The 26,427-nt window shown below is 43.1% G+C and overlaps 2 protein-coding genes across 5 annotated transcripts in view; both read left to right on the top strand.

The window, feature by feature from the left end:
• The window catches only part of LOC115080181 (zinc finger protein 665-like), a 172,387-nt gene that overhangs the window by 87,322 nt on the left and 58,638 nt on the right, over nucleotides 1-26,427 (top strand). The window lies entirely within an intron of this gene.
• LOC115080185 (zinc finger protein 260-like) lies at nucleotides 4,568-18,718 on the top strand. The gene is made up of 8 exons (XM_029584300.1): nucleotides 4,568-5,135; nucleotides 5,169-5,444; nucleotides 7,374-7,487; nucleotides 7,645-7,746; nucleotides 9,557-9,670; nucleotides 9,787-9,888; nucleotides 11,978-12,106; nucleotides 16,692-18,718. The coding sequence occupies exons 3-8, from the start codon at nucleotides 7,469-7,471 to the stop codon at nucleotides 18,458-18,460; spliced, it is 2,235 nt and encodes a 744-aa protein (XP_029440160.1). The 5' UTR covers nucleotides 4,568-5,135; nucleotides 5,169-5,444; nucleotides 7,374-7,468; the 3' UTR covers nucleotides 18,461-18,718.

A 26,427-nucleotide genomic window follows, 5' to 3' on the forward strand; every position in this document is an offset into this window, starting at 1 on the left:
GTTCGTTTTTTATTAAAAACTATTTACTATACATTTTTGTATTGTTGCTCAGGCTGCTAACAATAAGAGGACATGGCAGATCTGGGAAATTAGCAGATTTTAAAGGTAATGAACGTTGAATCATTAAAAAAAAAAAAAAAAATCACTGCTTCACATGTTCAGTTATTCTTACTGTGGGTTTAGCTACTTTTTACCCATTTGGGAGACTTTTCACAGTTCTGCAAGTTGGAATTGGCATCGCTGGCTGGGGTCTGAGATATGAGTGACAAGTCAGGAACCTGCTGCCACTGACGTCTTCCCTTAGGACCCTGCCAGCCCGCTGACACCATCTCCATGGCATCACAGGAAGCTTCATCTTTGGCCTGCGGTGTATGAACCCAGAGCCACCTCTCGTGCCAATAATCTCATTTTATTTTTTTTAAATTTACACTTAAAAACGGCTAATCCAAAATGCTTGCTCTTTTCCACCCCTCTTTCTGCTGTCCAACACCTCTACCTCTCCCCATCTTAGTCGTCATTCATTCATTCATTATTTATTTATTTGCAGTCTTTATATACCAACATTTGTTTAGTAACCTCACATCGGTTCACAGTTAACAGAAACAGTGCAGCTGTGCCAACTAGAACAAACATGTGCAACAGTGCTTTACAATAAACATTTACAATAAACAATAAACTTTACAATAAACTTGTTAACAAACATGTGCAACAGTGCTTTATAATAAACTTGTTAAGCGGGGGGGAGGGGAGAGAACAGTGGAACAATGAAAGGGAAAAATAAAATAGCAGTACAAAGCAAATTGTGATCTCACTGAATTTATAAGTCTATAAATAAATAGAATGAATTTTATAAAACACAATTGGAAAAGAGAAAAAGCTGGGTATGAGAGAAAGAAATGGGATAGAAGTCTTATCATCTCTAACACTCTTCCACCTCCTCTCACAATCTCTAATCTCCATCTATCTATCTCCTACCTATTTTCTTTTCTTCTCACTCTCAATCTCATCCTCCTCCTGTGCACTCTCCCCTCCCACCCTCACTCATCCCTGGCCATATATCTAGAGCTCTACTAGCAGTGGCTCCAGACAGACTCGGCCTGGGAGTTTTAGGTACTCCCCTCTCTCTCTCTCTCATCTCCCCCGCCCCCATCATCACCCCTGCCTTTTTTTGGATGGGCCGCCCTTCAGATGGTACACGTTATGGAGATCCGCTGTTGTGCTCCTTCTCCTCCTCAGCCCGCAAGAGAGCAGAGCTGGCACGTCTAACTTTCTCCTCCTGCTCTCCTGCAGTTCAAAAGCCGATCTGCAAGGGAGAGAGAGGAGCTGGCAGCAGGAGGTTAGGAGCGTCAACCACTGCCTTTGCTCTCCTGTCTGTTTGCCACAGGGGAGGAGGGGAAGGAGTTGAAAAGGAAGAGAAAGGAAGAAATGAATATAAAGTGAAGAGGTTGAAAGATGAGGGAGAAGGATGAAAAGGGCAGATAGAGGAGGGGGCATGGGACTTGGGTCCATACAGTCTGCCCCTGAGATTTTGATAAGTAAATTCAACAATCATGATCAACCTCTCCCCTCCCCCAAGAATGGTCCTGTGAAACCATAGGACTCTGGTGTAACTGAGCTTCTGCTTAAGAAGTGGGTCCGGACCATGCTGGAAGATCCAAGGGGACAGACTGGACTGGTTTATTCTTAGACAATCAGTGATGGGCTCTCTCCAGCTTTGCTTCACGTAGTGAGCCACGCCTTCTTTTCACAAATACATTTAGTCCTCCATGCCCTCTCTCCATATGACCAAAAATGCATTTTCTATAGCACATGCAATAACTTAATACTGGGATTCTAGGCAGATTATGAAATCTTTTACTAGATCAGCAGACAAATTATTGTGCATGAGCTTTTGAAACCACAGAGGTCCTTTCTTCAGACCTTTATTCACATCTGATGGGATCTATGTGGTTTCAACAGTTCATGTATAATGTTTTTGGATAATACTTACATTTATTTATTTAGACAACTTATATAAACTTATAAAATTATTTCATTATTGACGTTTAAATGTATTAGACTAAGGAATTTTACTTCCTGCTTATTCTGTTTCATTGTAAACCGGTTTGATATGCATTTTATGCAGGAAAATCGGTATAAAAAAACTAAAAATAAATAAATAAATATAAATATACCACCTACTCACGGCTCTTGGTGGTTTACAAAAAGGTTTATATTCATAAAAATATAAAAATGAACCTTAAAAACAGAGATAAAATATAAAACATAAAAACAGAGGAAAGGTGTATGCCGTATATAAAGCTCCTCTACACTGATCCAAGAAAGGCCATCTTCAGCCTACAGAGAACCCAGTTTGCTGTAGGAGCCATACAGCTCCTAGTTCACTGTGCTACTTATTAAAGTAAGTAGACTGAAAATAAAATGCTTTTTTCTACCTTTGTTATCTGGATGGGATTTACTTTTCATTTGTCTCTTTTTCCTAACTCCTTTTCCAGGTTCTCCTTTCCATTTAACCTTTTCCTCTCCTATCTTCATCACGTCCTCCTCTCCCAACATCTTTTTTCATTTCTTTCTTCTCTGCTCTAAATCTCTTACATCAGCATCACATTAATGTCTCTATCCTTTCACACCTGGATTTCATCCCTCATTCCTATCCTTCATCTTATACCCTCCATTTCTCTGTCTCAGCCCTTCACTTCCCTCCATTGCTTCTCTCCCCCTCACTGGGTTGCTCCCCCATCTGGCTCCCATCTCCCCCAACAGCCACCCCCTCCCACACCATTCTCTATCCTCCCCACATTGACTTTATCACCCTCTCACACCCATTTCATTTTACTCACCTCATCCTCTCATCCCCTCCAGTTTGTTTCCTTCACCCCATCATCCTTGCTTTGACTCCATTACCTCAAATTATTTTCTCATAGTTCTCCCCATCACACTTTCTGATTCACGCTTCCCTCCCCCCAATAGCTTCCTTTTGCTCACTATAATACATGCTCCCCCATCACCCCTTATGGTTCTCACACACTAGCCCCCCATCCCCTATCATACCTCTAGCTCTCACACACAAATCCATTATCACTACCTCTAGTTTTCTTTCACACAAGGCACCTCCCATGCCTCTCCTTGTATTGTGCCTTTGCACTCCCCCATATACATCCCCTCCTCTCACATGGATAAAGCATAAGCATTGTCAAGCTAAGTGTAAAACATTGATAAGACAGGCGAAGAGAGAATTTGAAATGAAGTTGGCCATAGAGGCAAAAACTCATAATAAAAACTTTTAAAAATATATCCAAAGTAAGAAACCTGTGAGGGAGTCGGTTGGACCATTAGATGACCGAGGGGTTAAAGGGGCTCTTAGGGAAGATAAGGCCATTGCAGAAAGACTAAATGAATTCTTTGCCTCCGTGTTTACTAATGAGGATGTTGGGGAGATACCAGTTCCGGAGATGGTTTTCAGGGGTGATGACTCAGACGAACTGAACGAGATCACTGTGAACCTGGAAGATGTAGTAGGCCAGATTGACAAACTAAAGAGTAGCAAGTCACCTGGACCGGATGGTATGCATCCTAGGGTCCTGAAGGAACTCAAAAATGAAAGCCGAAGCTACCTGGAGGAAATAATAAAACCAACGGCGGCAGAAGGACAGTGCTGGGGGAACAGAGAAGCAGTCCCAGTTCGGCAATCACAGCTCCTACCTGAAGGCAAAAGAATTCTCTGAGTCTTTTCTGCTTTTGTTCCTTTTTTTAAACTTCAAACCTTTAAAGCTCCAAAACTGACACCTGGTCCTGCTCCCCTCAGGGCGAGTGAGCCAGGATCCCTGGTATCACCCCGGCCGCTGTCAAACAGGGCAAGCATACAGGGTCCCCGACCCTCTGCTCAATGGCCTCAAATACCAGGGGGGATAGCCCCACCAGGCCCTGACTACCCCCTGGGAGGCTTAGGAAGCTTCACTTCTTCTATCTTTTTCTATCTGTCACAGACTGTAGGAATTTGCACCTCCACCATCTGCTGGAGACAGAGAAATACTGACGGACTGTAGGTGGCACCTCCATCTGCTGGAGGGGAGGCCATACCCAGGAGTCTGGACTGATCCGGGTATGCAGAGGGAACCGACAGTAGCAGCATCTGCTGGTTGTCTCCACATGAACCCTGGGCACCATGAAATTATACTGCTCGGCACCTTTCCCTCCCCCTTCCTTGTAAGATTCACTTATGGCAGCCACATTACTTTATATCTCCTGCTAATGTCTTCTTTTGCTCATTTGAATGCTGACCTGGAGGAAGAGAAAGCAAGTCAAGAAACCTACTGTCCAATAAAAAGCTATCCCCTTATGGATTTGTTTGTTGAACCAAGCATTTGACGGGTAGAATAAAATCTTTACATATAGAAGCAAATCTGCCCCCTTTATTCCCATCTCTTGACTGGGACAGAAAAGATGAGGAGAGCAGCTCAGGATTAGGTAAAACTATTCCCTGCCTCTCTCCATTCCGATCCACCTTAAGCAGGCAGGATCCCCCCAGTCTGGTCTCAGCGGGAGAGCTTTGCGCATGCTCCATACAGCCAGGGGCTCTTCCTTCTCTTCCTCCATTGTGTACTGAGCTTCAAACAGCAGACGAACAGGAACTTTGTCTCCCCAAAACTAGAAAGCCCTGCAAGCACGTCCCCTCCATATCTGAGACCCCCAGGAATCAGCCCGGCCCCCTCCTCTCCTGTTCATCTTTCTCAGCCTCTGAGCAGGGACAGGGAAATCTCCAGCCTGAATCCCTCCCCGCAGCTGCAGAATTCAGAGGGAAATGTCTGCCCTGCTCTCTGATCCGGTAAGAGATTCTTCTCTCTCCCCCTGTATACAGGACACCCGCACTTAAAGGGAACCTTTTCCCTGTGCAGCTCCTGCAGCCTCCCATCCTCACAGCACAGGGCAAAGATCTTTACCTACAAGGGAAGGTTTGAGTTCTGCTCCCCCTGAGATCAGCAGACTTTATCTGAGACTCCCAGGAATCAGCTGCGCCCCCTCCTCTCCTATTCATCTTTCTCAGCCTCTGAGCTGGAACAGGGAAATCTCCAGCCTGAATCCCTCCCCGCAGCTGCAGAATTCAGTGGGAAATGTCTGCCCTGCTCTCTGATCCGGTAAGAGATTCTTCTCTCTCCCCCTGTATACAGGACACCCGCACTTAAAGGGAAACTTTTCCTGTGCAGCTCCTGCAGCCTCCCCTCCTCACAGCACAGGGCAAAGATCTTTACCTACAAGGGAAGGTTTGAGTTCTGCTCCCCCTGAGATCAGCAGACTTTATCTGAGACTCCCAGGAATCAGCCGCACCCCCTCCTCTCCTATTCATCTTTCTCAGCTTCTGAGCAGGAACAGGGACATCTCCAGCCTGAATCCCTCCCCGCAGCTGCAGAATTCAGAGGGAAATGTCTGCCCTGCTCTCTGATCCGGTAAGAGATTCTTCTCTCTCCCCCTGTATACAGGACACCCGCACTTAAAGGGAAACTTTTCCCTGTGCAGCTCCTGCAGCCTCCCCTCCTCACAGCACAGGGCAAAGATCTTTACCTACAAGGGAAGGTTTGAGTTCTGCTCCCCCTGAGATCAGCAGGGTAGAGGGGGTGCATGCAGACTCTGAAATGCACCCAGTGACTTTCACACACATACTCTCTCACATAGAAGCATTTCAGACACACGCAGACATGTACCCTTACTTTCTCACCCACAAACCCACATGTCTCTAGTAATTGTTACAGCATTTGTTGCTCAGCCTTATCCTCGGAGAGGTTATGTTCAAATTCTGAGTGGGAAAGTATATCTGGCATAGCTGCATCCACAGACAGCAAATAGCCTACTGTTTTTGTGTTGTGATGGGAGGTGATGTGGAAGGGTCTCCTAACACAAGCCATGGTGCATTACTGAAGGGGCATGAAGGTGAAAATTGGCCTCTCTATTCACGTCAGAGTTCACTGGGTAGGAATAACAGAGGCGTGGGGGCTACATCCGTGACTTTGGCCCACGGCTCTAGAATTTCTATGACTCCCCCCACCCCCTTATTACAATGTCTTTGTAAAAAAAAAAAAATAAATAAATCTTTGTGTTATGGTCTCTGTGAGATCGGCTCTCCTGTAGATGACAGCATGAAAAGAGCTCTGTTCTCTTACATATCCAGTATTTTGCAGAGTGCTTTGTATATGTGAAGGGTGTGTGTTTGAGAGAGTGAACGTGAATGTGTTTCGGCGTGTTTAAAATCCCTAAGCGACTCACATAAAGGACATTCACACTAAAAATTCAGAATACCAAAACATAGCTAAAAGAAAGTAATAGAACATGGCACAATTCCTTAAGACCTTATACAAGCACTCGTCATAAACACTTAAAGATGTTCAAAACTTTTAAAATTCCAATAATACAGAACAAAAAAAGTATTCAAACAGCAGCCAGCAAAGCCGTAGTATTTCAAACATGCTTCCTGAAAAAGAGGTGTTTTTAGCTGAATTTTAAACGTTTTTAAACAGGTGATAAACTGTTAGGCCTCGGGTAACTTATTCCTTGCAGCGGGCACCGCAACTGGAAAAGTACAACGGCAGGTAACCTGACGGATGCTTGGAACTGCTGGGGAGAGCGTAAAGCTCCACCAGGATCGTATCTTTTAATAAGCGCATCACATCCAGGAGAGGGGGGGGGGTGGGGATGAGAAAGTAAGTTGTAGCAACGTCTATATTCAGTTCTTGCATGTACAGGCCAACCAACACAGGGGAACTATGCTCCCGCACTGACAGGCCAGAAATCAACTGCGCGGCAGGATTCTGGGCAAGCCTAGGTAAACTGTTGCAGGATTCAAGGACAGTCTGCCATGCTGCGTAAGCCAAAGTCCTTAGTGGCTCATATAAAAAGGTATCTAACTCCACAAGCAAACATAATTATCTTCCCAATCACAGCAATCTAGAAAAATTTGGTCTGCAGTGGAGGGAGGACCCAGACCAACACCTCCCACTACTGCCTCACATAATTTTACTGTCCATCATGTAACACCCCTCCCCCCCCCCCCCAGGTGATAACAAAATGTCATGGGTCACATACAATGTCCTCTCTCTCGCTTATCTTGGCGTTTCCTTCTCAAACGGGCCTATAAGAAGCTGGGACTCCACCTCTCTAAGAGGGCACCGGCAATGCCTTCACCTGTTAGAGTCATGAATAGACGTGACTGTACCAGAAATCCTCTAAGGTTATTAATCTTAAGTGGCTGCAACCGTCTCTTCTTCCTAAGCTTTATCAGGCAAATGAACACTCAAAGATATACCCACTCACACTGCTCCATCAGAACAGGAAACACAAACAAGTACAAATGTGAAATGTCATTTTGCTGTGTTTATTGGCAGGTTATTCAATTCTTAATCCTGATGTAATATTCAAGATTAAAAAGGAAGATGAGAAATATTTCACTCAACGCTGTGAGTGGGAGGGAAAAGAAACCATGAAGGACCCCCCCATTAGTAAGTAAATGTTCTGCATTTAAAAGGCTTTGCATTTTCACATCACAGGAGACGGGGCATTAATATCAAACATTTGGAGACCTAAAATCCCGTTCCTAACATAACATTAGCAGGTCCTGGGTGACTCCTTCTAGCCAGGTTTGTTTTCTCATCCCAGGCCTTCCCATCGTAACGTCTGTGTTCTCACTGAGCGTTAAACAAGAGGAAGATCTGCCCTTCATGGACCCTCCTGAATCAGAGATTCCCCCTCCTGTAACAGGCGAGTATCCGATTCCTCCTGGACGCCTTCACTAAGGTCAGCCAGTGCTATTTTGTATTTCCACGTTGATAGGGAAAGAAGCCGTTGTCTTCTCTCTTATTATTTTTATTTATTTACTTGATTAATCCCTATTTCTTACTACAGTAAATCAAAGCGATGTACAATTAATAATGGGCTAAATAATACAGTAAAATAAAACTAAAATGTGAATGTAAAATCAGGCAAAGTAAAATCAAATCAGTGTAAAAAATCTAAAGTTATAAGAAGCTAGACATAAAGCAGCTGATAAAATAATCAAAATAAAACAAGATATAATCCTAAGGTAAAAATAATATGAAAGAGTAATAAAAATAAACTGTAATTAAACGTAAATATTGATAAATGAAATAGCAAGAGTTAAATATGATATGACTGAGCAATACGTAAATCTTTAAGAGATTCCCTAAATTTCCTGTACTCCTTCGCTAGCTGCACACGTAGAGGTAGAGAATTCCAGATGCTAGGAGCTAAGACCATGAAACAACTCTCTCTGGTAGATTCAAGCATAATCTCTTTGTGTGAGGGGACCGTAAGTAATTCTTGATGAATGGAACGAAGGGTTCAATTTGGATAGCAAGGCTTGATTACATTTGCAAGGTGGTGAGCCATGTCTAAGAAGGTTTGAATGGTGAGCTAGCAATTTTGAAAGTGATATGAGCAGAAACCGGCAGCCAATGAGGCTCCTTCAGGAGTGGAATAACACGATCACATTTACGTTTTCCGGAAATGACTTTAGCTGCAGTATTCTGAGCTAAATGAAGTCTTCGAATGCATGTTTTAGAAAGATCATGAAAAAGAGCATTACAATAATCAAGTCAGCACTGAAATTGCCTTGACCGTTTTGCAATTAGATATTTATTTATTTATTTATTTAAAGGCTTTTATATACCGACTTTCTTGATACAAATCAAATCAACTCGGTTTACATCGGTTTACAGATATGAGTATGTACAAGAGTTTTGAGGTCATGAGGTTCAAGGAAAGGATGTAATCTTTGAATAAAACTTAGATAAAAGTACGAGGATTGAATCAAATGGGACGTGGGCTGAGAATTTAAGATCTCTGTCTAGCCTTTTACTCAGAGTGGTGGATACTTCATTGACCGGGATACTGGTACCATCCATATTGGAGTGGCTTTTCCCAATGAATCACAAGGCTTCAGACTTACTAGGCTTGACTTTAAGCTTGGAAATCTTTAACCATTGAGCCACTACAATGAGACAGTCGTTAAAATCGGCCAATGGGTTAGCGGCTTTCAAATCAGTAGATGCAACTACCTGAATGTCGTCGGCATATGCTATAAATTGAATAGCACTGAGCCCTGCAGGACTCCACAGCTGAGGAGTCTGGGACTTGAAGCATCGCTATTTCAGATGACTTGGTTTATCTTTCCTCCAGAAAATATTTAAACCAGCTTAATGCTAGCTTTCTGACACCTATATCATGAAGATGATTAAGAAGTAACTGATAGTCACTGGTGTTGAAGGCAGCACTCTTATCCAGAAACACTATGAGTACTGCTTTCCCTCTGTCTAAGCTGAGTGATATCCAATTGCAAAGCGGTTGAGGCAGTTTCAGTGCTGAAACCTTTGGCTATCCGGATTGTTTAGGCTGTAAAACCAGGGTTTTATCAAGAAATGAAGTGAGTAGAATGTGAACCACTTTCTCAATTTTGGACACTCAAAGATATACCCACTCACACTGCTCCATCAGAACAGGAAACACAAACAAGTACAAATGTGAAATGTCATTTTGCTGTCTTTATTGGCAGGTTATTCAATTCTTAATCCTGATGTAATATTCAAGATTAAAAAGGAAGATGAGAAATATTTCACTCAATGCTGTGAGCGGGAGGGAAAAGAAACCATGAAGGACCCCCCCATTAGTAAGTAAATGTTCTGGATTTAAAGGGCTCTGCATTTTCACATCATATCCATTTCCTAATATAACATTAGCAGGTCCTGGGTGAGTGTATCACACAGGTCTATTTTCTCATCCCAGGCCTTCCGATCGTAACGTCTGTGTTCTCACTGAGCGTTAAACAAGAGGAAGATCTGCCCTCCATGGACCCTCCTGAATCGGAGATTCCCCCTCCTGTAACAGGTGAGTATCCGATTCCTCCTGGACACCGTTAATAAGATCAGCCATTTTGTATTTTGGCACCGGAGGGGCAAGAGGATGTTAACCCCTCTCTTGCTCCCAGAGTCTGTTTCCCTTCTTCAGATGGATTAATCTGCCTGATTGGGGGGGGGGGGGGGGGGGGGGGATCCCAGGCAGAGAGGAGGGCATCAGGCTGCAAGGCCCTTCATCCTGCACTGTCATGGGGTTGAGTCCTGTCATTGCCAGGGATGGTGGGTGTGGAGATGGGGGTGGGATCATGTCCAGTGAGGGCAGTGTGGCTTCATTTAGCCAGTGAGGCACTTAGTACATTGGTCCCCTAGTGCAGAGCTTGACAATCCCAAGTGCCAGGGGGCCAGGACCCCCAGAAATCTCACCATGGTGCCTGGGATTTTCATGTCCTAATGCAGCTGCTGCTTAGCTGCTGGTCTGCACTGCGTGGCTCTATGAGTTTGGGCCATACAGGATGAAAACTCCCCTGCTGGTCTCACAATCTCACCAGACCTGAGAGCGCGAGACTCGTGGGTAATGGGTGATTGACTGGTGCTGACCTTTAGGGTGGATGTGACCGGCTGGGGTGTTACTTGGTGGTGGGGGGAACTGAGACAGAGGGAGACTGGTGGGTGATGGGGAGGGGGGTATATGAAAGAGAGAGACTGGTGGGGCCCTCAGTCATTAAAATTAAGGACCTGATTTTACAGAGCTTTCAGCCCCTCCCTCCCGAGACCCAGAATGGGAAATGAGGCTTAGTAAACTGGACCTTGAAGGAGCTGTGGCAGACATCAGAGGGGGATCCTCCCATCTCTTCACCACCAGCCACTGCCCCAAATCCAAAGAAAGTTAGGCAAGGCCTGCCCTAGTGTGTGCCCAGGAGCGTGAGGAAACAGAGGAAGAGATTAAAGAGAATGCCCCAGTGTTACCCCGCGGAAGAGGAGAAGTCCCAGGCACTGAGCAATCACAGAAAGATTCAACTGGAGGATGGGGAAGAGCAGTGATTTGTAAAAGGTGAGGGAAGTCCAGAGCAGCAGATTGTATTTCAGTAAAGTATAAGATGGGAATGCAAAGAATTAGATAAAAGCAGTCCAGCTCCACCACCAAGAGGGCCGAGGCCAGGTGTGTGTCTGACCTGAAAGCGCTGGAGGGGACGGTGGTGCCGCAGGTCCAGAATGAATCCCGGGTCTCCAGCAGGGCCTTCCTGTGATGTCGGACGGAGCCTTGGCCTAGCAATAGTTACCATACCTGGGAACCTTTGATTTCCTGTCATCCTGAGATTGTGCACAAACGTTCTCTCTCACACACACGCACACTCCCATCTTCACTCACACACATACATGCTCATTCTCACACATACACGCACACTCACATCTTCACTCACACACATACATGCTCATTCTCACACACACACGCACACTCCTAAGACTAGTTTGCTTTCAAATTCTTGTTGAGCCTGACTTTTCAATGTTTTACATCTAACTTGCCAATGCTTATTCTTTTCCCTATTTTCTTCGGATGCACACAAAGCATGTTTTCTGCACATACATATGATTTATGTGTGCGCAATATTTTTCTGCACTGAAAGCATTTATGTGCACGTAAATCATATTTTATGCACACAAATCATGTTTTGTACACAGAAATCACATGTGAGAGTACCCTGTTCCCCTAAGTTAAATTGTGCAATCAGTCTATGCTGTGCATAAGTTTTATCTCAGGTTTGTGCGCACATTCTCCATTCAGCACACTTTTAACTCCCGCTGCATTAGCATACCATTAGCATACCATTAGCATACCACTGCATTCAGGCTTAGAAACATTTGTAACCTGTGCATTAAGAAACTGTGCTCTGAGTCTCGGTGCACAGTTTTAACCCACAGGTTATTACATCGGGCCCCAGTAAGCGTTTTGCTTTGGCAAACCTGACTTAACACAAGTACGTGTTAAGCCAGGCAGTACTCAATAATGGTGCTGCGTGGTTAAACGTTAATGTTAAATGTTTTTGTCCAGTGGCTGAAAAGTTTCCTTGACAAACCCCTCTGAATATGGACCTCACTGTAACCACTTTTCTCCATAACAGGCTCCCCCAATATCAAACCTGACATTTTAATCCAATTTAAGGAAGGGGACATCAAGACGGAGCCCCAGGAATCTGAAGAAGGAGGAAACCTGACAATCACAGGTGCACGTGAGGAGCTGCATAGAGCAGGTGAGATAGTTTAGATTAAAACTGGTGCTGGGCAGATCCAAACACTGGCATAGAGCGGTAAATCTGGCAATCATCAGAATACAGATAGTACTGAAAGCCACGGGAGAAGATGAGAGCACCAAGGGAATCAGTGTACAGGGAAAAGAAAAGATGCCACAGGACAGAGACCCGAGGGCCACCCATTGACAGTGGTAGAGGAGGATCCACCCAAGGTGGTGATCAACAGTGTCAAAAGCAATGGACAGGTCAAGAGGATAAGGATCGAGTAGAGGCCTTTGGTTGGCAAGGGCTGTTGCTGTGGAATGTAGAGGGAGAATGGCTTGAGATGAAAGAAAGTCGAGACAGCTGAGGTGAATGGTTATTTACCCTGTCACCCAACACTATGACTGCAGGAGACAAAGAAATTAGCAACAGGCAGGTTTAAGTAGTTTGGATATGAAAGAGAGGAGGGAGATGGGATGTTAGCAGGGCAGGTAGAGACCAGTGAGAGTTTTTGAGGGATGGTGTAATCACAGCATGTTTGAAGGCAGCAGGAATCGTTGCAATGGAAAGTGATAGATTGAAGATATGACAGATGGAAGGGATGATTGCAGGGGAAATAGAGCTGAGGAACTGGGGATGGGGAATGGGGTCAGAGGAACAAGTAGTGAGTTTGGAGAAGGAGAGAAGATGGCAGTTTCCTCCACTGTGATTTCAGAAAAGGAGGAGAGGGTGGCAGGAGTCAGAGGAAGGGGAGAGGGAGGTAGAGTTGACCTGGTTGACAACTTGAGTAATTTTGTGACCCTTGCTATGGAAGTAGTCAGCCATAGACTGGGTAGAGAGTGAAGGGGGTGTGGGAGGCAAAGGCTGTTTCAGGAGGAAATTGAGTGAAATGGGGGAAATGGGAAACTTCAGGCTGAAGATCCAGGAGGGTCTTCACAAGCTGTACATGGACTGGGTGAACTGGTAGACTAATTGGTAAAACTGGTAATCTCATTGCCACGCATCTAACTTGCCACTGCTTATGCTCTTCCCTTCTTTCCTCATTTGGGTCTGCTTTCCATTTTTTTAATGATGCATTTTTGGCTTTAATTGCCTCTTTCAGCACACTATTAAACCATGATGGCAGTCTTTTGGTTTTCCTTTGGACTTTTTTTTAATGCATGGAATACATTTTGTCTGGGCCTCAAGGATAGTAATTTTAAACAGGGTCCATGCCTCCTGCAAACTTTTAACCTTCTGTATTTCTCCTTTCAATTTCTTTTATAAAATTCACCATTTGATCATAATATTCCTTTTTATAGTTAAATGCTTTTGCAGTCATTTTCTTTATTATTTGTCCTTCAGTGATTATGCCAAATTCTATTACATTATGCCCATTGTTGCCAAGAGGATCCACCATTTTTATCTCTTGCACTAGGTCCCATGTTCTACTGAGATCTAGATCTAATATAGTTCTGCCTCTCATCAGTTCCATGACCAACTGCTGCATGAAGCAGTCATCGATGGCATCTAGGAACTTTACCTCCTGATGTGACATTTACCCAGTCAATATTCGGGAAATTGAAGTCTCCCATTATCATTGTGATGCCCATTTTACTAGCCTGTTAACATTTTGCAGTCTGTTTCCTCATCCTTGCCAGGTGGGCAATAAAATATCCCCACTACTATACTCTTTCCTTTTACCCTTGAAATTTGTATCCATAAGGATTCCAGAGTGCAGTTTGTCTCCTGCAAAACTTTTATCCTGCTTGACTCTATGCCATCCTTAACCTATAAAGCCCCGCCACCAATTCGATCTGCCCTGTCATGTTAATATAATTTGTACCCTGGTATCACAGTGTCCCATTGGTTATCCTCCTTCTACTAGGTCTCAGATGCCTATTATGTCTTTATCTTCCTTTAGTGCCATGCATTCTAACTCTCCAGCTTTAATTTTTCAGACTTCTGACATTTGCATACAGTCATTTTAAAGTAGATTTATTTGTATTTCTATTTTTATATTTACCCACAACCTGCTTAATATCAGATGATACAGGCGGTTTGGAGTAATTTTTATCTGTGTGCTCTTTATGTAAATACATCTGGGTTTTTCAGCTTTTACAACCACCTCTCTATCGGGACATTGTAACTTACTTCATTTACCAGTATCCTTTGAATATAGCTCTCTCTGCACCATGCACTGCTGAGTGACTGTCAGCTTTCCTCCACGTTCTAGTTTACAGGCTGTGTTATCTCCTTTTTAAAAGTTAGTGCCAGCAGCCTGGTTCCACTCTGGTTATGGTGGAACCCATCCCGTTAGAATAGGCTTCCCCTTTCCCAGAATGTTCCCGAGTTCCTAACACATCTATAACCCTCTTCCCTGCACCATCGTCTCATCCATGTATTAAGATTCTGGAGTTCTGCCTACCTCTGAGATCCTGTGTATGGAACAGGAAGCATTTCTGAGAATGCAACCCTGGAGGTTCTGGATTTCAGTTTCCTACCTAAGAGCTGACATTTAGCCTCCAGACCCTCCCTCCTGAACTTTCTTACATCATTAGTACCCCCATGTTTCACAACAGCCAGTTCCTCCCCAGCACTCTTTAAAATCTTATCTAGGTGGCGCGTGAGTCTGCTACCTTCACAACACACAGGCAAATTACCAAGCGATCCTCACACCCACCAACCACTCAGCTACCTACTTTTCTAATGATCAAATCACTCACTAAGTGGTCTTCCTAATCCTTCCCTCTTGGCCACTGATCTCTGGAGACCCATCCTTGCTGCAAGAGGATAATGCATCACCTGGACAGCAGGTCCTAGCTACAGGATCACTTCCTGACAGATCAAAGTGACAGCCTCCTCCTACATGACCTTTTTTTTCCAAAGCAGCACAAGGGCTGCTAGACTGAAGTTGGGACCGCTCTACTACATCCCTGAAGGTTTCCGCTATATACCTCTCTGTCTGCCTCAGCTCCTCCAAGTCGGCCACTCTGTTCTACTTACTAACTTCATAGAGTATTTTTGTATTTTTTTGAAAGAGTAAATAACCGATTTACATTTACCCGTTCTATTCCATTCACAATTTTATAGACCTCTATAATATCCCCCCTCAGCCATCTCTTCTTCAGGCTGAACAGCCCTAACCGCTTTAGCCTTTCCTCATAGGGGAGCTGTTCCATCCCCTTTATCATTTTGGTAGCCCTTCTCTGTACCTTCTCCATCGCAATTATATCTTTTTTGATATGCGGCGACCAGAATTGTACACAGTATTCAAGGTGCGGTCTCACCATGGAGTGATACAGAGGCATTATGACATTTTCTGTTCTATTAACCATTCCCTTCCTAATAATTCCTAACATTCTGTTTGCTTCTTTGACTGCAGCAGCACACTGAGCCAATAATTTAAATTTACATTTATTTGATTTTTTAATTGCCTAACACAAAAGGCCTAGGCGATGAACAGTATTACATACATAATTTGTCTGTATCATTTTTATTTTTTGATTATCTTAAAAGTAATAAAATATAATAAGGTTTTTTTCTGTTTTAGTTTAACTTAGAAGCTAAAAAAAAAAAAGAGTAAAAACAGACAGTTCATAAATAATATAAAACAGTAATAAAATACAATTAATGTCAATGTATTGTCCACTATGATGCCCAGATCCTTTTCCTGGGTGGTAACTCCTAATTTGGAACTTAACATCATGTAGCTACAATGTGGTTTACTTTTCCCCATGTGCATCACTTTGCACATGTGCACATTAATCCTTTTAAATTTAAAGTGCACTTTAACCATGAATTGCAACTATTTTAAAACTGCATTTTAATTGTTCTTAATTATTTATGAAAAGTGCTGTTAACTATTTATTCAAACATCAAATGTAATTATAATAAATAATCATGCCAATTCTTATGCCATCATTAATTTTATTTAATCCCTGCTTCCCCTCCCAACCTCTGGGAGCACCACTAGTCAGGTGATAATATTCCATTAACATAAATAACCTGATAAGGAAGACAGTATGGGATTTCCACCCCATTTGTGAAATAACTTGGCCAAGCTCTGTCTAACTAACATCAGGAATCAAGGAAGGGGAGAGAAACTGGTCCAAAGGACTTAGAGGTGGGATCTGCAATCCTGATACCAAGAATGGTGAGCGGAAACTTCCTCTATAATAAAATACTTGCTGTGTGCTTTGGAGTATTTCAAACTGTTCACATAAAGGAACATTTGTATTACTTAGTCATGAGAATTCAGTTGCTTTCAGCAGACAGGTCTGAGGTTTGGGGATCAGGTCCAGAATGAATCCCAAGTCTCCAGCAGGGCGCTTCAGAGTTTTTGGTTAGTGACTGTTATTAGAGTGAACGGAATCATTGCAGGAAATGGAGGTGAGGATGAGATGCACAGAACCAGCAAGATGAGATCAGACATGATCTATTCCCCTCTGTTCATGTGCTATTCTGCAGCTGCAGCTATCTACAAGCATCACACTTCCTGTTATGAGGCATATGCAGCCTTAGCCAAGCAAATGTCTTTAAATAATCATATGAAGATATTTCCCCATATATGTCCTCCTTCATAGCTGTAAAATGAATGACCATACTCTCATTTTTTATCCAGCAGGTGATGGATTCAGTTTGAAATGCTGCTTACAACTGCATAAAATGAATCACATGGGAGAGCAAGCATTTAAATGTTCTGAATGTGATAAAAGCTTCAGGTATCAATCTAAACTAAGCATTCATAAAAGAATCCACACTGGGGAGAAACCATTCCAATGTTCTGAATGCGATAAAAGCTTCAAGTGTAAATCAAAACTAAGAATACATAAAACAATCCACACTGGAGAGAAATTATTTCAGTGTTCTAAATGTGAGAAAAGCTTCAGGTATCCATCTGAACTAAGAATACACACAAGAATCCACTCTGGAGAGAAACCATTTAAATGTGCTGCATGTGATAAAAGCTTCAAGTGTAAATATAAACTAAGAATACATGAAAGAATCCACACCGGGGAAAAGCCGTTTCAATGCTCTGCTTGTGATAAAAGCTTCAAGTGTAAATCGGAACAAAGAATACATGAAAAAATCCACATTGAGAGAAACTGCTCCCAGGAAAAAAGATTTAAATGTTCTGCATGTGATAAAAGGTTCAAGTGTAAATATGAACTAGGAATACATGAAAGAATCCACACTGGGGAGAAGCCATTTAAATGTTCTCCATGTAATAAAAGCTTTATGAGTAAATCTAAACTAAGAATACATGAGAGAGTCCACACTGGTGAAAAACCCATTAAATGTTCTGAATGTGATAAAAGCTTCAGATATAAATCTCTACTAAGAAAACATGAAATAATCCACACAGGGGAGAAGCCATTTAAATGTTCTGCATGTGATAAATGTTTCAGGTATCAATCTGAAATAACAATACATGAAAGAATCCATACTGGGGAGAAACCATTTAAATGTTCTGCATGCAATAAATGTTTCATGTGTAAACCTAAACTCAGAATACATGAAAGAATCCACACTGGGGAGAAACCATTTAATTGTTCTGAATGTTGTAAAAGCTTCATATGTAAATCTAAACTAAGAATACATGAAAGAAGCCACACTGGTGAGAATCCATTTCAGTGCTCTGAATGTGGCAAAAAGTTCAGGTATCAATCTAAACTAAAAATACATGAAAGATTCCATACTGGGGAGACGCCATTTCAATGCTCTGAATGTAGTAAACGCTTCTGTTATCAATCTGAATTAACAATACATGAAAGAAGCCATACTGGGGAGAAGCCATTTAAATGCTCTGTGTGTGATAAAAGCTTCAAGTGTAAATCTAAATTAAGAATACATGAGCGAAGCCACACTGGAGAAAAACCATTTACCTGTTCTGCCTGTGGTAAAAGCTTCATGTGTAAATATAAACTAACAATACATGAAAGAATCCACACTGGTGACAAACCATTTCAGTGTTCTGAATGTGGTAAACGCTTCAGGTATCATTTTAAATTAAAAATACATGAAAGAATCCACACTGGAAAGAAACCTCTGCAATGTTCTAAATGTCATAAAAGCTTCAGTTATCAATCTGAACTAAGAATACATGAAAGAATTCACACTGGGGAGAAACCATTTAAATGTTCTGCATGTGATAAACATTTCAGGTATCAATCTGAGATAACAATACATAAAAGAATTCACACTGGTGAGAAACCATTTACATGTTCTGAATGTGATAAAAGCTTCAAGAGTCAATCAGAGTTAAGAAGACATGAAATGATCCATACTGGGGAGAAACCATTTAAATGTTCTGCCTGTGATAAAAGCTTCATATGTAAATATAAACTAAGAATACATGAAAGAATCCACACAATTGAGAACCCATTTTAATATTTTAAATCTGATAAAAGCTTCAAGTGTGAATTTGAACTAGGAATAGATGAAAGAATCCACTCTGAGAAGAAACCATTGCAATGTTCTACGTGACAAAAGCTTCATGTGTAACTCTAATGTGAGAATACATGAAAGAATCCAACTCTTAGAACATAAGAATATGACTTGCCATACTGGGTCAGAACAAAGGTCCATCAAGCCCAGCATCCTGTGTCCAACAGTGGCCAATCCAGGTCACAAGTACCTGGCAGGATCTCAAGGGGTAGAGAGATTCTAAGCTGCTTATCCCAAGAATAATCAGTGGATTTCTGCAACTCCTCCTTAATAATTGTTAATGGACTTTTCCTCCAGGAACTTGTCCAAACCTTTTTTAAACGCAGCTACACTAATAGCTTTCAACACATCCTCTAGCAATGAATTACAGAGATTAATTATGCATAGAGTAAAACATTTTCTCTTATTAGTTTTAAGTGTATCACCTAGTACCTTCATTGTGTGTCCCCTGGTCTTTGTAATTTTCAAAAGATTAAACAACTGATTAAAGTTTACTCGTTCCACTCCACTCATTATTTTATAGTCCTCTGTCATATCTCACCTCAGCCATCTCTTCTCCAAGCTGAAGAGCTCTAACCTCTTTAGCCTCCCCTCATAGGGAATCAGTTCCATCCCCTTTAACTCTTTGGTATCCCTGACACTCCCTTGTGGTATCTAAGGGAACTGACAGGAACTGGCATGACCAATGATACCTAATCAGTATAATGATGTCATAAACAAAAGTAAATCATAAACATGAAAACATACTACTGAAAACAATAACATAAACTCAACCAGGCAAAATGATATGAATTTCTTTAGCCAATGTTAAAGCAATTAGTACAACGTGTAATGTAACACCAATATAATAAAAACTAAAATGTAAACAATAATCTGAATTTCTATTATGTAAGGTGAGATTACCATGATTTAAGTGACAGCGTACAGTTCTTAAGGCAGCCACTAGCAGGAGGTAACTCTCCTCTAAAAAGATTTGCATCACCATGAGTGTCTCCCACATTCCTTAATGTCCATCATAAGTAATAACTGAGAGTCCATGGAAAATTTCAGGCTTTAAGATCATCTTGGGAGGAACATAAGGATGAATCCAAACAAATTTCAGCAAAGAAATATTAACCCTGAATGGCATGGGGAAAAGTTTGGGAGTTGGAATTGAGAGCTTATTAGGAACATGCATGTGTGGGGATTTGTATAAAATCACATCCAGAAATATCAGCAACCTTGCACAGGTATAGACCAAGACCTTCTACATTAATAAACATGTGATCATCAGCAATAGTAAAGAAGCATGAAATTCTAATGCAGAGGCACCATTAACTGTACCTAGCTGTCAGGGACTGATTGGCTTGAGATACGTAAAAAATACAAGTACTATTCAAGTGTCATAATATAGGCCCAAATTACTATGAAAACCAAAACTGGTCATTTCTAGTAGCAGAGGTGCATAGATCTTGTGATTTTAGCTGTGATTGGGAATATGTAAAATATAGCAGGATAGGTTTAATGAGGGTCTATCATGTGGAACAGGTACACACTTTTAGTTGTACTTCATCCGAACTTTGGAGGGTGCAGGTTATACATTATGTTAAACTTAAAGTTCAGGAGGAATAATAAGTATCCTTGTCCTAGCATATCTGTTTAATATGCTGCAAGATAGGTACTGGAGAGTGAGGATCATCTTCACTGTGGTCCTGAAAGAAAGAAAGTTATCGTACAAGGGCCTTGTCAGTCAGTACCATCAGGCACTGAGATGGGTCACTCCCCCTGGAGCAATACACAAATAGATGCACGAAAACTACTGACACAAATGCAGGGCCTCTATTTGACTCAATATATTGGGTGAGAGAGGTGCCAAAGCTACAGCTAACTTTTGCAAAGGGTACGTGGCCTGCAACAGAAAGAGAATTATTGATGTTCATCAAGAAGGGGGTTAATATCATCCATGTACCAATGATTAATATGAATAATGTGAAGGCATATCTCACCCCACTGCTGCACCTTCACACTCCTTTTTACATTCAAGAACCTAATAATATCACTAACACAACAAGGGGGGGGGGGGGTCAAAGGCCACAGCTTTTTTAACGCACTGTACCTGAGGCATTGCACAGACATGTTTCATTGCCCCTCCCCCCCTCCTTGTAAACCTGCAGCCCTGGGAAAGTACCCACTATTGCCCAGCAGGATACCTACCCTCAGGTCACCTAGCCTGTTGGCCTTATGTGACACAGGGATCTCGCCACAGCCAAAGTAGCTGACCCTAGCTACTTTCTGACAAACCTCTGCATATAGAAATCCAGACCTTAACCCATACCAACAAGCTTGGATACTCTGCCACAGACCCAAAAGTCAATGTACTGTTCATGGCTCCCCCCAAAAGATGCAGGCCCTCGACCGCCCAGAAAAACAGTCCTTTACAGCCAATTGCAAGGAATTGTTAAAGGTGGTACCCCATCTGGGTCCAGAAAAGACCAGGGCAATCTTCCACAACCAGGGGTAAGATATGTGGATCCCTTCCTGTAAACGCTGGTTTACCTTCTTGAGTCTCCGCCCCCATGTAACTTGCTCCCACAGCTTTGGCCGAGATGAAATAAACAAGACAGCCAATTCCTCTGACAATTTACTTGCTACTACATTCCTGAATCTTGCAACAGAGGGTGAGTTTGGCACTTGGCCATGTTGTGTTTTGTCTTGAATTGTGGGCCCTTGGTCGCAACAAGAGATGGCTCCTCCCACAGGGCTCTGCCCTGTGGGGACCTGTAGCGATAGGCTGGCTCTCAGTAGACAGACACAGAGGAAATAGATAGTCTTTATTGTACTGCAAGAGAAGAGTGGCACCCGAGGAGCGGGTGAAGGGCCTCAGCGCGAAGGAGGGGGGTCCCAGATGATATGTGCCATCTGTATTCTGCAGCGTGGACAATGCAGAGATGGCTTCTCACCAGACTTGGGAAGGATCCGGTATTGGTCCGCAGAGCGGGGTACGCCGTGAATCCCTCACAGATGGTAGGCCAGAGAGTGCAGGATCCGGTAGTGGTTCGCAGAGCGGGGTACGCCGTGAATCCAACTGTAAATGGTGAGAGAGAACAGAGAAAGGCAGGAGTACTCACTCTGAGCTGAAGGGGAACCTCCGAGGAGCGGAGGTCCAGCACGAGACAAGGCTCCCGAGGAGCGGTTACCTCCAGGCATCCTAGCTGGAAGTGAATCAACCCCGAAGGGTAGTACGGAGCAAGGCAAGGCCCCCGAGGAGCGGGTACCTAAGTCGTCCGAGGCAGAGGTACAGCGTAGCGAGTGTCTGTGTCAAGGCAAAATCAGCAGGAAGGGAATCCTTGCTAACTCGTAGAAGGGTTAGTGAGAGGAGTTTAAATATCCGTAGGTAGTGACGTCATGCGGAGGGGACACCCCCGAGGTTCCCGCCATGACGCACGTAAAAGGAGGGCCAGCGCGCACGCGTGCCCTAGGTGATCCCAGGAGGAAAATGGTGAACGCAATCGCCCATGCTGGTCCTGGGACGCCGGAGAGGTCGGCGTGCTGAAGCGGAGGCAGCCATCTTACCCCATGGTGCAAAAACAGGCAGAAGAGAGGTGAGCAACAGAGGGCGCAGCCGTCTGCGAGCGACAGGCGCAACACAAATGACAAAATCTTCAGAGATGTTAACGTCGCTGTTCGTACCTCTATATATTTATTTATTTAGGGCTTTTTTATACCGACACTCATGATACCAATCATATCGTATCGGTTTACAATAAACAGCGGTGCAATAACATTAACATCAACGTGAACAATAGGCGAAGAGTGAAAAAGTGAATAAAAGTTACAATAAAACAGGGGCACTTGAACTGGGAGGAGGAAAAGCCAGAGTCATGGCTAACATAGAAATAAATAATATCTAGTCATATACTTAGGACTATAATAATTACTTGTACTCAGGACTGAATATTATCAAATATATAAATAATATCCTATACTCAGGGCTGTAGAATATCAAATGTTCCTGACTAAATAGTAGTAGTTCATAAAACTCGGGACTGATTAATATAACGTCAGAAGCCATGTCAGGGATGGGGAACGTCGACTGGCGGACCAAGGCGAGTTATAGCAGTTGGGGTGGTAATAGATCAGGGAAGGCTTGTAGAAATAGCCAAGTCTTGAGTTTCTTTCTGAATGTCTGCGTGCAAGCTTCTTGTCTAAGCTCTGGGGGGCATGGTATTCCAGATGGTTGGCGCTGCTGTCGAGAAGGCTCGATCTTTGGTGGATGAGAGGTGTGTGAATTTGGCTGGGGGTGTGTGTGTAGCGAACCTTTGTATGCTTCTCTGATGCGTCGAGACTGCCCCCCCCAAATTCCACCCCCTCTTACAGTGCTATAAATAGTAACGTTACATATTGGTCTGTCTCTTTCTCTCTCTCAATGGCATGTGTGATAACCTCACCATGCCCCCCCCCTTTTTTTTTTTTATCGTGGGCACTATTTCATTTTGATAAATCTAGACCTAAGGTAGCTGGCTAAGTGTTAAAATTTATTTATTTATTATATACCAACATTTGATCTCAATTGAGAGATCACACCGGTTTACATTCAGGTACTGTAGGTATTTCTCTATCCCCAGAGGATTTACAATCTAAGTTTGTACCTGAGGCAATGGAGGGTAAAGTGACTTGCCCAAGGTCACAAGGAGCAACAGCAGGACTTGAACCGTGGTCTCCTCCCTGCTACTTAGCCGGCTTTATTGAAAATATCTTTTAGATATGCAAACATGTTGGGTAGATTTAAGCATATTTTATATAGTGTGCGATATAACGTACATGGTGGCCACAGATAGAGACCGACGTTCAGCATTATATACAGTCCTGTCCTACATGCGGCATGTATAAAAATGTCAGGGCACGCCCATGGAGGGTTGTTACAGCCACTGCTGGCCCCCATGGATCCCTGGACCCACGTGGCCACAAATGTTGTCTGTGACCTTCCCCTCTCAAGTGGCAATACCACCATATGGGTGGTCGTGGACAGGTTCTCTAAGATGGCGCATTTCATTCTCCTTCCTGGACTCCCCTCTGCGCCTGAACTAGCTAAACTCCTTGAACAGCACATCTTTCTCCTGCATGGGATTATCCCTTCACATCCTCTCAGAAGGAGGAGTTCAGTTCACCCCCTGATACTAGAAAGGCCTGTGACAAAAATTCAGAGTCACACTGGACTTCACCTCCACGTACCACCCTCAGAGCAACGGACAAACCATAGGGGAGAATCAAAATCTTAAGGCCTTCCTATGAGCTTATGTGAATCTACGTCAAGCTAACTGGGCTTTCCTCCTCCCATGGGCTGAGTTTGCTCATAACAATCATGTAAGAAGTTCCACTGAATCTTCACCCTCTTATATAGTCTTTGGGTGCTATCCTCGAGTGCCCAGGCTGCTTCCTATCTTGACGAGGCAGGAGCTTCAAGGACTGTGGACTAAAATTCACCTTCTGCTGGCCAAGGCGGCAGAACGTTCTAAGAAGCAGCACCTCAGCTGCACCCAGGAGACTCAGTCTGGCTTGGTACCAGAAAGCTGAGACTCAAGATGCCCTCTCTGAAGTTTGCTCCACAGTTCATCAAACCCTTTCCTACTGATGGTCAGCTGGGCCCTGTAGCTTAGAAACTCCTTAAGGATCCACGACGGATTCCACGTCTCATTTTTGAAACCTACCGTTCTCTCGTGGCCAGGCAGACCGCCCTTCCACAACACTGAAGTTGAGGCAAAGGAAGCTACTCAACTCGAAGTCCAGGAAATCTTAGACTCTCGAAGACTTTGCAACCAGCTGCAGTTCTTTACTGCCTGGAAAAACTAAGGCCCGGAGGAAAACTTTAGGCTCCCCCCCACAACTAGTCCAGGACTTTCACAGATTTCCTAGGAAACCCAAGCCCAGAAGACTGGAGAGGGGGGGGGGGCGTACTGTTACATTTGGCAGCCTGTGGGATGTCCCTGCAGGCCACCGCACTCACCTACGATGCCACGAAATGCCGGGACTCCTCTCTCCGACGACGCCCCATCGGATCTCGCGGATGGGGCAGGATGCTGCCAGGTCTGCTGCCTTGGGACTTCCCTCCAGGCACACGGATGCCCAACCGACATCGCTGGAGTTAAAGGTGCCACAGCGGGAAAAGGATATGGCGCTCTTAGATGACCTCATCGCTGCTCCGATTTTTAAGCTATGCGGCTAACTCTGGTCAGGCCATAGGGCTCTCCTAATGTTAGCCAGTTAGACATAACCAGCTAACTTTAAGATAGCTGGGTATATTCAGCGGCGCGATTATACCCTGCTAGTTAGCCGACTATGTTTATCCAGTTAACTAGTCCAGCCACACAGCGGCTGAAAATGGACCCCATTTCTTCACAGAGCGGGTAGTAAATGCATGGAACAGCCTCTCCATTGAGGTGGTGGAGACAAGAACAGGATCTGAATTCAAAACCCCATGTGAGAAACACAGAGGATCTCTGAGGAAGTGGTAGGGATCGGAAGGCTGGTGTGGCTGGTCTTCTGCCATAACATTTCTATGTTTCTATAGCAATTTTAGAAATGTCTTCATCTGACAAAGGTCTGTATATCAGACCAGTAGAAACGGATGATAGTGCTGTCACCTTATCTCATAAGCCCTGGAGTTCTTTTGCTTTTTTAGTTTTATGAATTTAAAAATTTACAAACAAGAATTATCTTGCAAAGAAACAAAGGACATAATACTTTCAAGATATCAATTTAAAGCAAACGGCACACAATTCTTCTTCGCCCTCAATTTAAAACAGTATTACTAGGGAGCAATAAGAGAAAAAGAGGAAAAAAAAGGCACGTTAAGTCAGAATTTCTTTCTTTCTTTATTTAAAATGTATATTCTGCTATGTCTGGATTACAAATTTGTATATTACACAATCATATAAAATACATTAAAATAAATAAACTTACATAACCATACATATTTACCATTTGCAGCTTCTTTAACTGTTTCCTAAATGCAGCCAAGTCAGCCTCACACCGCTCTTGCTCTGGAATCGCATTCCACAATATTGGCGCTGCCCTTCAGCAAGCTCTGCCCTGCGTTTGTACAAGTTTCTAACTCTTTACTAGGGAGATCTGCAATAAATGGGTCCCCACAGAACGTAAAGTTCTTACAGGAGCATACCGATTAAGTTTAAGTTTCGGCAAACATGATTCCTCTGAAAAAAGCAGATTATGGATTATAACTAACAGTATAATATGATTATACCAGGTGACTTCAATTTACCATTTAACTCCACTGCTCAACCAAGCTACTGCACGTTAACCTTCGAAATCCCTTCTTCTCTGGGATGGACCCAATTAGTTCCCACTCCTACTCATCGACAAGGTCATATTCTTGACCTTATCTTTGTCAATGACTCTTGCAAACAATACAGTTCCAATACATTGTCTGCCAATGAAGTCCCTTGGTCAGACCATTCGTTAATTAGTTTTTAATCTCTTGGCCAGTAGCATCTGATGGCTTTAGACCCTTTAAACCTAAGTTAAGTTCCCGATTTGTTGAATGTTTCCAATCTTTCTTAGATTCTCCTTTACCAGATGATTTAGACAACTCTACATCTTATTGGGCTGATTCAGTCACCTCAGTACTTGATTCCACTGCTCCTCTTAAATATATATCTAATATTACAAAGAAGCCGCAGCCATGGCTTACGCCTGCTCTTATTTCACTTAGAAAGACCCTTAGAAAAAGCAAGTGTTTATGGCAAAAGTCTCCTTCATCTAATAGTGCCGCCCATTTCAGACTTTTATTATCTGAATACCAGACCAAAACATTACAAGCAAAAAGAAAGCTTTTTCGGACAAAATTCTTCAAATTGGTTATGACCCTAAGTTATTATTTCAGTTAGCAAAGAACCTCACACGTATTTCAGAAG

This window comes from Rhinatrema bivittatum, chromosome 19, assembly GCF_901001135.1.
Source record: "Rhinatrema bivittatum chromosome 19, aRhiBiv1.1, whole genome shotgun sequence".
NCBI lineage: Eukaryota > Metazoa > Chordata > Amphibia > Gymnophiona > Rhinatrematidae > Rhinatrema > Rhinatrema bivittatum.